Source organism: Myiozetetes cayanensis, unplaced genomic scaffold (genome assembly GCF_022539395.1).
Source record: "Myiozetetes cayanensis isolate MyiCay16 unplaced genomic scaffold, myiCay2020 scf3, whole genome shotgun sequence".
NCBI lineage: Eukaryota > Metazoa > Chordata > Aves > Passeriformes > Tyrannidae > Myiozetetes > Myiozetetes cayanensis.
The window spans coordinates 60859370-60873150 of record NW_026087521.1 but is presented as its reverse complement, the minus strand read 5'-3'; the positions used below and the strand labels follow the sequence as shown (position 1 = coordinate 60873150).

The following is a 13781-nucleotide window of genomic DNA, read 5'->3' as shown; positions in this document are numbered from 1 at the left end:
CTGTCTCTTGGGGCCAGCATCAGAAAGGAAGGCTTGCCCTTGTGAACGTTCAGAAGGCACCCCAAATCTCCTCACCTGGTGTCCTGGCTCCTGTGGATAGTAAAACTGAAGGCTTGGGTCCCCACCTGGGACGTTGGTGTCTGACAGAACCTTAGCCAGCTCCCTCCAGTTTTCGTATCCTGTATAGAGGAAACAGAGATGTCAGAAAACAGTCTAATAAAATAAGCCACCACAGTTAGCAGAATAAACTGGTCCTTTTCAAGGCTGAGAGACCTCTAGCCCTCTGAAATTGCCTAGCAGAGACCAGGAGAGGTTTATGCTACTTGGAGTTGGCAGACTGAGACAGAGAAATTGTCTTTATCTTCCTCAAAAGCTCTTCCTTCCTTCTTATTAATACTTATATTAAAGATTCATCATAGTTCTAAAATACATGTCAGAGATTTCATTAATCACCACAGGACCGTGAACCTCTTTGTAGATTACTCACATAATCCCAGTGGTCAAACTAAAGAACATAAATTTTTATTAACTAGCAATGCCAAAGAAAAATAAGACTATAACTAGAGTGCTAATTCATTTAACCATCAAAAGCGTATTATTCATATATATTATTCTTATTTTATTTGCACAATAAAAGCTATCAATCTTCTTTTCTCTAAGGAAATTATGGCAAAGAATGCACCTGTTAGGACATTCTGCTGCAATGCCTAAAATATTAGCAGTGATGCAGTTAAGGACATCACCATTCAAGTGAAGTCACCTTCCAGGTTCAAAGCAACTTCATTTGACATCCCCTCTCCTCCCAGTCTGCTCAGTCCAGAGGTTAGGATCAATTTTGATTTCCTTCTACAACTCTGGCAGCCTCTGGAGCTTGGGAGGGACAAAGACGAGCAGATGCAGCATAACATTGTAGCTCTCTGTGACCACTGTCCATGTCACTGATGAGACAGCGCTGGTGAGCAGAGTTCACGCCTGCCAGCAGTGCTTCAGTGTCTCACTGTGTGGTTTTCAGATTTGATAAACACTTTGGCACTTAGTCAGCAACTAACCAGCCTGCCAGCACCTCAGTGCTGTGCCCACACTGCATGACAGCTTCATCATGAAGGGCAAGTGCCAAAATCTCCACAAGCCCTACCCATTCCCAGCCAGTGGCAGACCAGCTCAATATCCAAGTACCAAGGAGCAGAGCCAGGCTCTCTATCCACTTTCTTTAAAATTGGGAATCATCCCCAAAGCTCTAGGAGGTTGAGAGAAGTTGGCTGTATGTAAAGGGAACCATCCCATCATCTTTAAGTCCAACAGATTTAGACAAATGATCTGAGCCCTCTGCACTGTTCCTGCAGCCAGAAGTAGCAGGAACATGCTCTGAGGATAAAGAACAGCCCACTTCTGGGGGAACATCTGCTGTTTCAGAGCCAGCATACCCATCTTCAGTCAACCCCCCATCTTCCCCTGGCCAGTTACTGCACCTACAAACTGGGTTGAAGAACTCTGTCTCTCCTTGCTCTTGAATCTGGGTCCTGGGGGATCTGGCAGAGGTGAGCAGAAAAGTGAAGATGTTGAAGCTGCCTCCTATGATCTGGTGATCAAAGGGGACAATTAATGAAAAGAAAGTGCAAGAAGTGTGGAAAACATGAAAGTAGTCACAGATTCAACTGAGAGACAAGACTTGAGGTAAGTAGAGTGTCCTGCTTTCCTCACACGGGTGTTGGCTTGGATGTATGAGTTTCATTCAGGTCCCATTAGATGCTGAACAGTCACAAGTTTCTGATCTAGACCTTCCCATCCCCAGATTTTGATTTGAAGCTATGCATTTCAGTTTATGGCTAAAAATATCAACATCAGTATTAATCTTCAGCAGGAGATTTTTCAGTCAGATGCCGTGTGATTAATCTACTGATTAATGCAGCCAAGCACATCTTGTGCTTTAAGGACTGACTGCCACGGGAAAGAAGGAGAAATTCTGGTGTCTACATAATTTTATGTGTAACTGGTGAGTTTCCACCTTGTTCAGAGCAACGAGGCAGGAACCACTGTTTGTGAGTGTCCTGCAGTTGGACACACACTCCCACTCGGAAGGGGCTGAAACAGACTTTGTAGTTTGTATGAAATTCAGGACTTGCTACTTTGAGGGCTCATCATATTAGTGGGAGAGCACAGCAGGCGCTTTTTTTTTTTTTTTTTTTTTTTCCAGAGGAGAGACCCAGAATCACAGAATATCCTGCCTGAGCTGGATGATATCCACAAGGATCATCGAAGTCTCACTGGTTAAATTTGGGAGGAACCAAGTAAACCAGGAAAAAAAATAAAATAAGGGCAACAAAAGTCAATTCACTCCTGGAGGATCACTGAGTGAGGACACCAAGAGAGGAAGGTTTTTTCATTTCAGCAGAGGGGAGAGATTATCTGGTTTCATTGTTAAACTCAGCACTTCACTGCCTTGTGGAATAAGCTCAGGACAAAGCATCAGGAACCTGCTTTTCCTGGGAAGAGGATGCTGGCCACCACAGGCAGCCACTCTGGCTGTTCCTGCCCATGGCTGGCACAGAGCCTGCCTCGCAGCAAACACAGAAGCCTGGCTGCACACAAGTGCCAATGGCTGACATTCCTTTGACCCCTGGGGAAGAGAAGAAAGGGAGGCAATTTTCTGTGTTGTACAAATATTTACCTAACGCTTACATCAGCCAAACATGGAAGAGACAAAAGAACTACGAATTAATCTGGAGGCAGTGATTTCCTTGCTGGGTAATTTGTGCTTTGGCAAGCTAATTCTCCAGCGTGGTAGGAAATGATTTTCAGAAAATAATAGGATAAACCCTCCCCTCAGAGAAAGTTCTTGGCACTCCAGTTCCTTCTAAAAAGATTGGCTTTTCCCTAGGGATCTCCACTGGACACCCTGGCTTTGGACATGCTTTCCTCGCTAGGAGGAGAGATCAGAGACAGATCTCCTCCAGCTTCCTGCAGACAGAACACCTCTGGAGGGCAACTGCTGACCGAGGTTTTCTTCCCAGCACAGGTCACAAGACTCAAGACATTGCCTTTCAGGTATGTATCCACTCCTGTGCAACAGCTGGAGAGTGAAGCCCTTGGCTACATCCACTGCTCTGTCTCAAGAGCATCTGAGTGGTGTTCAGCCACAGGTTCAGCCTGCCCTCAAGCTCTCCATGAGCACTGCTCAGCAGCTCAGCTGGCCCGAGCACTCCCTTGATGGTTATTTTAAAGTCAACAAGACTGCGCCTGGAAAAAAGCAGCAGTCAAGAACTAAAATACCTCAGCAAACACTTCAGTGTTACTACGAAAGAATGCCAGAACTATTAGCTTTGATGGTTTTGTTCCAGCCCCTCTACAAAACCAGTTCTGGTTAGGATGGGAGAAGGCAGAAAAACCCATAAAGTAGGAAATCAAAGGCTTGGAGAACAGCCTGTTCCACAGAGGGGTGAAGATGTTGGCCCAGGCTTTGTTGCCTGTTGGACAAATGAACCAGCCAGCTCTTGGTCTTTCTCTCTTCTGGGCATCACTTCCCAAAGCATTTCCCATCACCTCCCAAAACACACCAGTTGTTTTCCAAGGCTATTTTTGTCACCCCAAACACCTCCAAGGAAGGCAACACTGATGCAGGCACAGCTTGCCAAAGGCAGCAGCCAGCCTTGCTGCCACATACTCCACCCTCCTTGGCATTAGGACCAGCCTCCCCACAGCCACAACAGACAGTTCAAAATCCACACCCCAGGAAAGAAGGGCACACAGCTTTCTAATGGGCCACCTCACCCAGCTGAGCTGGCTGGTGGCCACACAAGCACCACAGCACAGTCCAGGGAGAGGGATGTCACTGTAACCAGAGCAGTATCCATGCTTCCAGCTCTGCCCCTTCCCCATCCCTGTCTGCGACGGCACAGTGGCACAAGAGCGTGGTAGATGGGGAGAGTTGTACAATTTTGTGTTGAGGGTGACCCAGTGAGTAAGAAGATGTTCTCAGAGACACTGTGGAGGGACAGAAGGGCAGACAGGTTCATTGCAATGGCAGGGGTTTTGCACAGACTGCACCCAAATTGTGTTTTTTATCCTCACTCCAACCTCCAGGACATTTTCCCTACATCTACAACCAGGCACTTGGCTGACATCCTTTCCACAAGCAGATTTGCACCTTTCTTTCTACTTCTGTGCTCTGGTGATCCAAGGTTCAAGCCTCATAGGGATCAGCCAATGCCCAGAACCATGAAGGCTCTTCTTCAGGGAAAAGTCACCCTTTTTCTCCCTGTTCTCATCAGGAACAGCTGGAAGATGCCTGATGAGAACCTAAATGCCCACCAGGGCTGACCATCAACTGCTCTTCTGCATTCGAGATGGGAAGCCTCCAGGACTTGAGCTTTCTTCTGGAAATAGAGGCAGGTGAACACACAAAAAAAGGCAAAGAAGCTAAAGTGGAGGCTGAGACAGATACTGCATCCTACAACAGAAACCCACACAAGAGGCAGCCGGTCTGGAGCCAGTTGCCTACAGAGCCAGTGAACCAACCATTAAGAGATAGAAAAGCTGTAGCAAGAGAAAATAAGATGAAGATGATTCTTGACATGGCCCTGGTCAGGGCCCAGGGCCATGTCTGCCTCTCCTCAGCTATGCAATGTGCTTGAAGCCCAGCTCAAGAGAAAAAAAAAAAAAAAAATTAAAAAAGCAGAAAGCCACAGCCAGAGATAACAGGCAGCAGTACCTGGGGAGCTATCAGGCCTCGGGGCAGGAGTGTGACCAGAGCTGCTCTGTGTGTTCAGAGATTAGATCCATCAAGCCACTGTCATGCCCCGGGCCCCGACAGCACTCCATGTTTCAATTAGCCGGCAAAGGTAGCTGGCAATGGTGCAAGGGGGAAATCCCAGCCTCACTCAGGTGATCAGTTTCCCCTCTGAAGGATAAGATTTGATTACTCTGCTGTTGTTACTGTTGCTTACATAGCTGCAAATGCTATTAACACCCACATGGTATCCAGCCCTTTTGTAACCCTGCTAAATGATTTCACTCAGCAGCCTCAGCAAAGAGCAGGTCCACTGGTTTGGACAAAAAGCATTTTAATTCTTATCTGAGATCCTGCTCCTCTTTTTCGTTGCCAGGACAGGGCAAGAAAAAGACTGGCAAGTATGAAGCAGGGTTATGTTCCTCATTACCCACAGACTCCTCACCATGGCTTGATGTTTTAACCCTCTGTTGGATGGTCTTATTTCTCCTCTTATTTTGGTTGAATATTTTTAACTTACTGTTATCTGACAAGACTTCAGTGTGAATTGAGGTGGCAGTCCAGCAACCAAACACTTCTGGCCACTGAGACCATGGGGACAAGCTGCCACACCGTGCTATGCACCCCAGGCAGCACGGATTTGTGGCTGCAGCCCAAGAGCAGACATCTCCTTGTCACCTGGCCCAGGCAATGCTGCATCATGCTCTGGGGAGGAGGATATTTAGAGAGTTTGACACACCTTTCATGCACCCTGACCAGAGCAAGCCCTACTGCAAGTGCCACCCTGCAGGGGAAGCAACACCCACCTCCTATTCTACCATACACACACACACACAAAGGCAGCCCCACAACATCAAGTGTAAAAAGCATAAAGGTGAGGTGTAAACTGACCTTCTAGAAATAGAGATGCAAGGGAAGGAAGGATACAGTGAAAAGGGACAGCCAACAGTGTCTGGACATAAGGGTGAGTGAAGGTTAGGTCAAGTCATGAATCACAGACAGGGTCAGAGAAACTACCAAGAAAACCTCATTCAAGGGTAGAGCCAAGAGAGTCTCTTTAGTTACCTATTTAACTCAACAAAAGGCATAACCAGAAAAGAGTGAACTCCTTGTCCTCAGATCAAGATCAGAACAACAGTCCTAGAATTAAAAGGAGTCAAGAAGCTAAGAAACCTGGTGTTACAGAGGGAGCCCTGCAAACCTTTCCATTTCTGGTTAATGCAGAACCCTGCAAATACAATTGCTGACCTCCTGCAGGGATAAAGCACAAGTCAGAGGCCATGTGAGCAGAAATAAATTACTCCATTCTTCCTCCAGGTACAACTCTGAGTCACTGCTATGTGAATGGCTTTGCAAACTGACAATAAGCTGCAGAACATTAAAAGTACATGAAGTCTGATGGAGGAACAGGCAGAGCACTGCACTTGAGAAGGACTGGAAAATGAATAGACGTCACTACCCAGGATACTAATGCAGTCTCACTGCCAGACTCACCCACCAAATAGTAACCTTGCTGCTGTTGCCCTCTAGGTACAGGAAATCTACTTCATGCAGCAAGGGAGGAACTGACAAGCAATGCTTGGGGCACTAACAAGTTTTGTGGAAAATATAACTCAAATCTTGCTTCTGCCACTAAAATTTTCCATTGCCCTAGTTAAATGATGAAATCCACTTATGCCACAAGATTATCTAGCAAATATTACCTGTCTCCTGAAAGCTCAGCAAGGATACGCATGTGGAGACGCAGCGCTGGATTTGAGTGAGAAAGCCCATGATGTTGCTGCACTATCCTTCAAGATTATGGGGCTGAGCTCCTAAGTCAGGTCCAGAAATGTCTCTGTTTCAACTCAAGGGAAACAACTGCAAACTACTGCTTACCTGCACTTGACACGCTGAAGGCAGAGGAGGTTCAGGAGTTCATGCCAGCATGGAAGGGGGCATGACCCAGCACCAGAGGCCCAGCTTTGGCTGTGCCCCTGTAATTCCCTGCCCAAGGTGACTACTGCCAACCAGAGCTCCGTCTCCTCACCTGCCCATCCTCACCTCTCCAACCGTGCAACTTAATTCCTCCTCAGCTTCCTCTCTTCTGCCTCTGCAAAAGTGCACTAAGGAGTCCTGAAGGATTAGGCTGGGGAAGGAGAAAGAGCAGAGCACTTTGTTTTTCAGGGGCAGGAGGCAACATTGACTCAAATGAAGATTGAGCACAAGAGCACCTACTGCTGCTTTCAGGAACATAAGATAAAAGACCATGATTTTGGCACTCCTAACTTCCATGCAAAGCAGGAAGAGAAGTTTTCTACTCTGCTGCTCTTTCGCCGTATTCCACGGGCCATCTTAACCACATACAACACATGTTGAGGCTTTTGAATCATAAAATATGTTTTCAACATAGTGGCCATGACAGCTGTGAAGTTCAAACCCTTAACTGCTGGCAGGCTCAACTCTTTAATTTACAGAATGCATGGCACTTGTCCTGCAATTCTGATGTGCTTGTCCCTGAGACACTGTGCTGTATCTGCCTCTTTGGACAATACAGCATTCTCTCCATATTTACAGTCTTCATGCACAGCAAAAGATTTCTCAAAACAGTTCCAGTCAGTGTCAAAAAGGGCTGATTCCAGTCCCAGCAAGAGTAAAGGTATTTGAGTAGTTCTCACTATGGTCTAATTGTCTTTAAAACACGGGATTTGCATCAAACCGATTTACTCATGGGAGATCAAGACATTTGGTTTGCTTGAACTTCAATATTTGCAGTGCTTGGAAAAACCAGCAGGTTGTCAGAGAAGCACAGAGTCAGGTGCTTTTGATATAAGGCTAAGTTTTGATTTTTATTCCTGTTTTTAAGATCAAAATAATTTGCTACTTTGTGGACTCCAGTTTCATGCTTTTCTCTACCCTCTCCCACCCTCTTTTTTTTTTTTTTTGTGAACTGTGATATCTGACATTATTTTGTTTCAAAATACCTTTAATTCTGGAAAATATGCATGGGCTTCTATCAATTCACTCCCAGTGACCACATCCTCAACTGCTGATTCACACTGTGCAGTCTGCCTTATTTTATTTTTAATAGAAATAATAGTAACTTAAAAAATTCCTACCTAAACCTCCAGGTGACTAGTATGAAAAGCAGATGTTCCATCTGGTTATGATCATTGCAAGTGGTATTCCTGGCACTCTCCCTTCATCTGGAGGCACTGGTGAAGCCAAGCCCTTACAGACACAAGAGGCAAGAGAGGCCTGTTCCACTGAGGTAACAAGTTAATTAAAGCTAAAGTTTGCCTCAACTTATTTGTATGTCAGTGCAACAAATCATACACAGGGTACCTGGAAACACACCTGGCAGGCTTCATGCCTACTAAGGACTTCTTTTGCCAAGAGAAGCACGTTTCTAAGTGCTCTCAACCATGAACTGATCTGTCGATGTCCATGGTATCTGAATAAATGCAATTAATAGGAAGCAACATATGTAGGGAGCTTCCCTCCCCTGAGCACCGCCAGGTATCTACAAAAACATATAATGAAAGAAAATGGCAATTCTGTGCTCAGCAGTCTTTGCTATCTGTTTTTCTTTCTGCAACGTGACTGTGCCCAAGGAAGCTCAACAAGGTCATCCATGAAGCTTTCAGGAGACTTTGGTAAGTGCATTTTTGTCAACTGATCCAAACACTGCAGCACCCAGACTGCTGAAAGAGCTTTCCAAGATTTATTTTTTTTTTCCACAGGAACTGTCTAGGATGTGAAGCTGAACATCAACTGAGCAACAGACCTTCAAGTCAACACTTGTTACTGCTTTACCAAACATAGCTAATGCATTATTTTTTTATCTTAGATGAGGATTTTCCTCTAAAGACTCAACAGCTTGCACTTCCATGTAGATGCAGCATTCCTAAAATACCTGCTTGCAGCTTGATTTTCAGTCAAGTTCTGTGGAACACTGTGGTGTAGACAATGTCATTCACTGCTTCTATGAGAAAAACCCCACACCTTATTTATTTCTCTAATTGTCATTTCTATTTGCCATTTTGCTCGAAGCTGTTGTAGCCATTTTCCTCCCCTGAATTCCCCTCAAAGGCAGTAACCCACTCCTGCTGAAATGTGTTGTTCCCTCAGTCTCTGTGAACATTGCAACAAAATTATTACCCTATGCTACTGCTTTCAGTGGTGACTGGAGGCAGTGGAGGGACGCCACTAAAGCAAGAGAAAAATTAAGATAAAGAACAGGCTGGGCAAACATCTGCCAGAAATGGTGCCAGTAGGGTTGACCTCACCTCAAGGCAAGGAAGCAAGCTAAACCAACACTCTTGCAGGCCAAAATACCTTATGATTTGTTTAAATTTGCCCATGTTGTTGAGCATGGCAGAATGACTGCTCTTCCCATGGCTCTGTATGGGACACCCTGCTCTGACACCAAACAGAGCCCTAAAGACAGAGACACCTCTCAGTGTGGGACAACACACCAGTTCTCCAATAGCTGTGCCGAGGAGGAATCAGAAGAGGTCATACTGATGAATACCAAACCCAGAGAAATATAACAAGTCTTTATAAATAAAAAAGAGGAACTGAGTGCAGTGGAGTGCAGTGGTTGAGGTACTGCTTTGATATTGCTTTCTAGATATATCAGATCAGAAACAATTTGATGATTGTATTTTGAGTCAGATGAAGTTCTTCTATTAATGTTAACAGGCTTTGGATGAGGCTCTAAAACTACTCCAAGAACGTCAGGAACTTGGATGCAATCCCTGTGTACAAGTTTACTTCCACAATTCTGATTCAAATTTCAAAACTCCGACTTCTGGTTCAGACTTACATATCATATAGAATGGTTTGGGTTGGAAGGAACCTTCAAGATCATCTACTTCCAACCCCTCTGCCATCGGCAGGGACACCTTCCAACTAGACTAGGTTGGTCAAGGCCTCATACAGCTGGGCCTTGAACACTTCCAGGGATGGGGCATCCACAACTTCTGTGGGTAATCTGTTCCAGTAACTCACCACCCCCACAGGAAAGAATTTCTTCCTAATATCTGATCTAAACCCACACCCTTTCAGTTTGAAGCCATTCTCCCTTGTCCTAACGCTACACGCCCTTGTCAAAAGTCCCTCTCCAGCTTCCTTGTAGGCCTCCTTTAGGTACTGGAATACTGCTGCTATAAATATGATCAGATGTTGATTAAAATGGCAGCAAAACCCAACTGGAATATCAGAGTATTCTTCAAGAATGTCTGAAACTTCTCATCAGATGCTGACAATACCAAATCTATCCCCAAAGCTTCATTTGGCCTCTAACCCTAAATGCCAGTCTTCAGCTGCCTTTGCAGAGGAACTGTGCATGCACCTCTCACCTAACACCAGCACCTCTATTTAGCAAAGGTAAGATTTGCAACACCAATTTCGTCTGAATTCTCAAAAAATGCCAACTGTTAGTCAGGGCAGACAAACACATAAGATGGACTAAGGTTTTAAGAAGTAACAGAAAACCCTATGCCTTAAAAACCATATCAAGCCTCAGAGTACTAAGGGGCAAGAGCATGCTTGAGCTCCTTTGTGACACAGGCTCAAAACTCACACGGACAAAACAAGCTGCCAGTCCTCCCTTCGGGCATCCTGCCTCCAAGCAAATGCCTGCTGTGCAATGGGATGGGCTGCAAAGCACAGACACTTGCTTCTGAGACAGCTTTATTTACACAACATGGGTTGCCATGGGGAAAAATCAGGGTTGTGTAAACTGTCTTTATAGAACTCTTACACAATGACATAATTCCAAAATATCAACTTCTGAAATACTGTTTTTTCTCTCTCTTGACTAAATCCCACGTCAGTGGCCTGCTCTGCATCTCTAACCAGCCTGTGCAACACCCTTGACAAAAATCACTAAGAAAGTGGGAACCACGAGGATTTCACAGAAACTACTTTTTGTCCCACAGAATCATAGAATATCCTCAGTTGGAAGGGACCCAGGCACTGGGTCCAACTCCTGGCCTTCACAGGACAATCCCAGAAATCCCACCATGTGCCTGAGAGCCTTGTCCAAACATTTTCTGAGCTCTGTCAAGCTTGGTGCTGTGACCACTTCCCTGGGGAGCCCGTTCCAGTGCCTGAACACCCTCTGGGTGAAGAACCTTTTTCTAATATCCAACCTAACCCTCCACAGAAACCAAAAAAGAGCCTGTATTTACAGTTACCCTAGTTTGCTAAATTACTCAAACCTAAATCCCACTGTCCTTGAGAGAATTTGGCGTAACTTAACCAGTTTGCTAAATATTTCTAGCCTACTAAACCAGGACAGACGCCAGTCACACTTGATATTATTTTTTTAAACGTGGTATGTTTCAATTTAAAACTTTCTAAACAAGGTTTACAGAGACGTCACAGAAGGAGAGGCAAGAAGAACAATTCAGTTTGCTCTGTAAATCTGCTCTTAAAACTTCATTGGTTTTGAGCATCCCAGGCTCCTCTCAGCCCCTCCGCAAAACCAGACCCAAACTCTTCCTCCAAGAGCCTGAAAACCCACCAGAGCTGGAAGAAAGATGACGATGGAGGAGGGATGCCCCGGGTGGCAGAGCCGGCGTCCCCGGTAACCAAACCCGCGCTATTGACATGCAAATTCCGCAATGGGCCGCGAATCCCTGTGCCGGTCTGGGGGATTTACAAACGTCCCAAAGATTTTTTTGTTCCCTGATCTAAACCTGTAAAGCTCTTACACGCTCAAAAGCTTGCAGGAACCTCTGGAACTTATGGACACAATCACTGGAATTTATATGTAACAAAAATTTCTACAAATATATTAAAGGCAGGAAAATTTCTTTAAATTACTGCAAACAACGTGTCTTAAAAAGTCTTCTGTCGTATTGCCTGCGTGTGGAACATTAGCCTTGAACTTTCCTCTAAAGATTCCAGTGTGTTGCTATAATCTGTTCGCAATAAGCACATTTGCAGATGTGCAGACATATAATTACAGGAAGTACAAATAAGACCCCGGTGTAAAGCATGGCACAAACTGAAAACCAGGGAGGTTTATGATTCAAGTAATTTGAAAGACTTTTTAACAGCTGATGAAGAAGATTCAGTTTGCTTTAAGAAAGTACATGCAACAATAATGTCTGCACTTACTGCAGAAAGAGTAGAAAAAAAAACCAACTATTCTGCTCTTAGTTGATCCATAGGCCTATCACTGAGAGGGGTTTTGAAGATGATGGAGATCTTTCTTATGTGAAGTGCCAGAGATTGTTAAACTGCATCTCTTATTTTTAACTGATTTTAAGTGTGAATCCTTTATGAAGACTGAGAGGAATGAGATCAACATTCTAAGGAAAAAACCCTTATGTCCTATAGCTCCTGTCCTCTCCCTGTATTGGGTGATTGAGTTGTTGCAGATGGCTGGGGTTTTTGTCTTCATTGTGATGCAGTTTAAATACGTATTATCTGCTTGAGAACTTAGAGCTGGGAGTTGGAAACCCAAATTCAAATGCTTTAACAGCTGGAATACAATGCTAAAATTGTGCTATCGCTGCAGGTTGTGAATGATATTCAAGCTCTACTCTAAATTTAACTCATTCCTGCATTACCTTCTGTATTAATAAAACCTGTGCGATACGTCAAGAGTTTTTTCACACTGCCCTGAATTTCATAAAGTTAGGGCAACCATTTCTACTGCTCTTTCAGAACTTCTAGGGAACCGAAAAACCAGTTATTGGGAAATTTCTGGTTTGAGTTCTGCTAAACTTCTACCCCAGACAGAATAAACTCAGAGCCATTCACAAGCTGAGTAGCAGCTGAACTTCTCAGAGCCCAGACTGCAGGGGCCAGCCAAATGCTGCTGCAGGGCCCCTGTTTTCCACAAGCAATCCCTGCCACCAGCAGGCATTCCTGAGGGCTTCCAGAGGCGATCCTTCACCCAGCAGGAGACAGCCGGGTTAGTTGCCTTGGAGCTGGGCCAGCATGCCTTACAGAGCTATCTTGTTTCAGTGGAATATTTAACTGTGCTGCAGCTTTCTACCAGAGCATTAAAATCGCCCTGCCAGCTGCTTAAGGTGGCTTGAGAAGACTGACTGCAAAATTATTATTTTCTTTCCAATGGGTTGGAAATTTCCATAAGTCAGGGACGAGTGGTTTCTACTGCCCCAGCACTTGTCCAGTAAATGCCTAATGAACTTCAGGACAAATGAAACCATAACAACTGTCCAATCTGCCTCTTGTGTAATTCAGTACAGGAAACTCACACAGTAATTCCTGTACTAGCTCCAGAATAAATATCCAATGAAAATGCCATCTGACACGGGTTATTTACATGCTGACCTGAGATTTCATCCAAATTCTGTTCTCAGCCTCTTTACTAAGTTTTAGTGACCTTTTCCACAGCCTCCTGGTGTGATTCCTCCACGGACTCTGTTCAATTTCCATCCTTTTCCACAATGGTACGAGTGTACCGCCTTATACAACTTAACCACATATATCAAAATACCCATTTCTAGCATGTTCTGCCAAAACTGAAGGCAAGTGAAAGCAGCTGTCCTCTCTCTACTGCATTTTGACACAAGTTGTTCACTGTCTGTCCTTTAAGTGCTTCTGACCCTGGTAACTCGCAAAGCTCCAAGTTCTACATAACTAGGAGAGCATCAGACCTCAGGTCTGGTGTCCTGAAACACTACAGTACAGTTTATGTACTACACGCTGTTTTATGGGAACAGTTCTCAGTGCAGTGTCTCTGGGGATGGAGATGAAGACTCTCTGTGGCTGTGACTTCCCAGGCTCCAGAAATAGCCCAGGACAGTTCACTCTTTGTTACTCTTTTAATCTGTTTTTATTGCATGCTAATACAAAAGCACAGAATTGGGTTGGACAGATTGGACAGGACCTCTGGAAACCACCTACTCTGAACCCCTGCTCAGAGCAGCATCACCTAAAGCAGACGTTGAATACCTCCAAGGACAGAAACTCCACAGCTTCTTTTTCTGTTCCAGTGTCTGACCTCCTTTACAGCAAAAAAAAAAGAGCTTCTCTTATGTTTAAACAGAATCTCCTCTGCCTTGGCTTTTGCCCACTGCCTCCTGTCCAC

At 44.8% G+C, this 13781-nt stretch overlaps 1 protein-coding gene across 1 annotated transcript in view; it reads right to left on the bottom strand.

Annotated features, from left to right (window-relative positions):
• Nucleotides 1-13781, bottom strand: part of B4GALNT3 (beta-1,4-N-acetyl-galactosaminyltransferase 3) — a gene marked incomplete at its 5' end in the record, with an annotated part of 63271 nt that overhangs the window by 25683 nt on the left and 23807 nt on the right. Inside the window, one exon of the mRNA XM_050324845.1 lies at nucleotides 76-179. Within this exon, the coding sequence (XP_050180802.1) occupies nucleotides 76-179 (104 nt within the window). The remainder of the gene's footprint in view (nucleotides 1-75; nucleotides 180-13781) is intronic.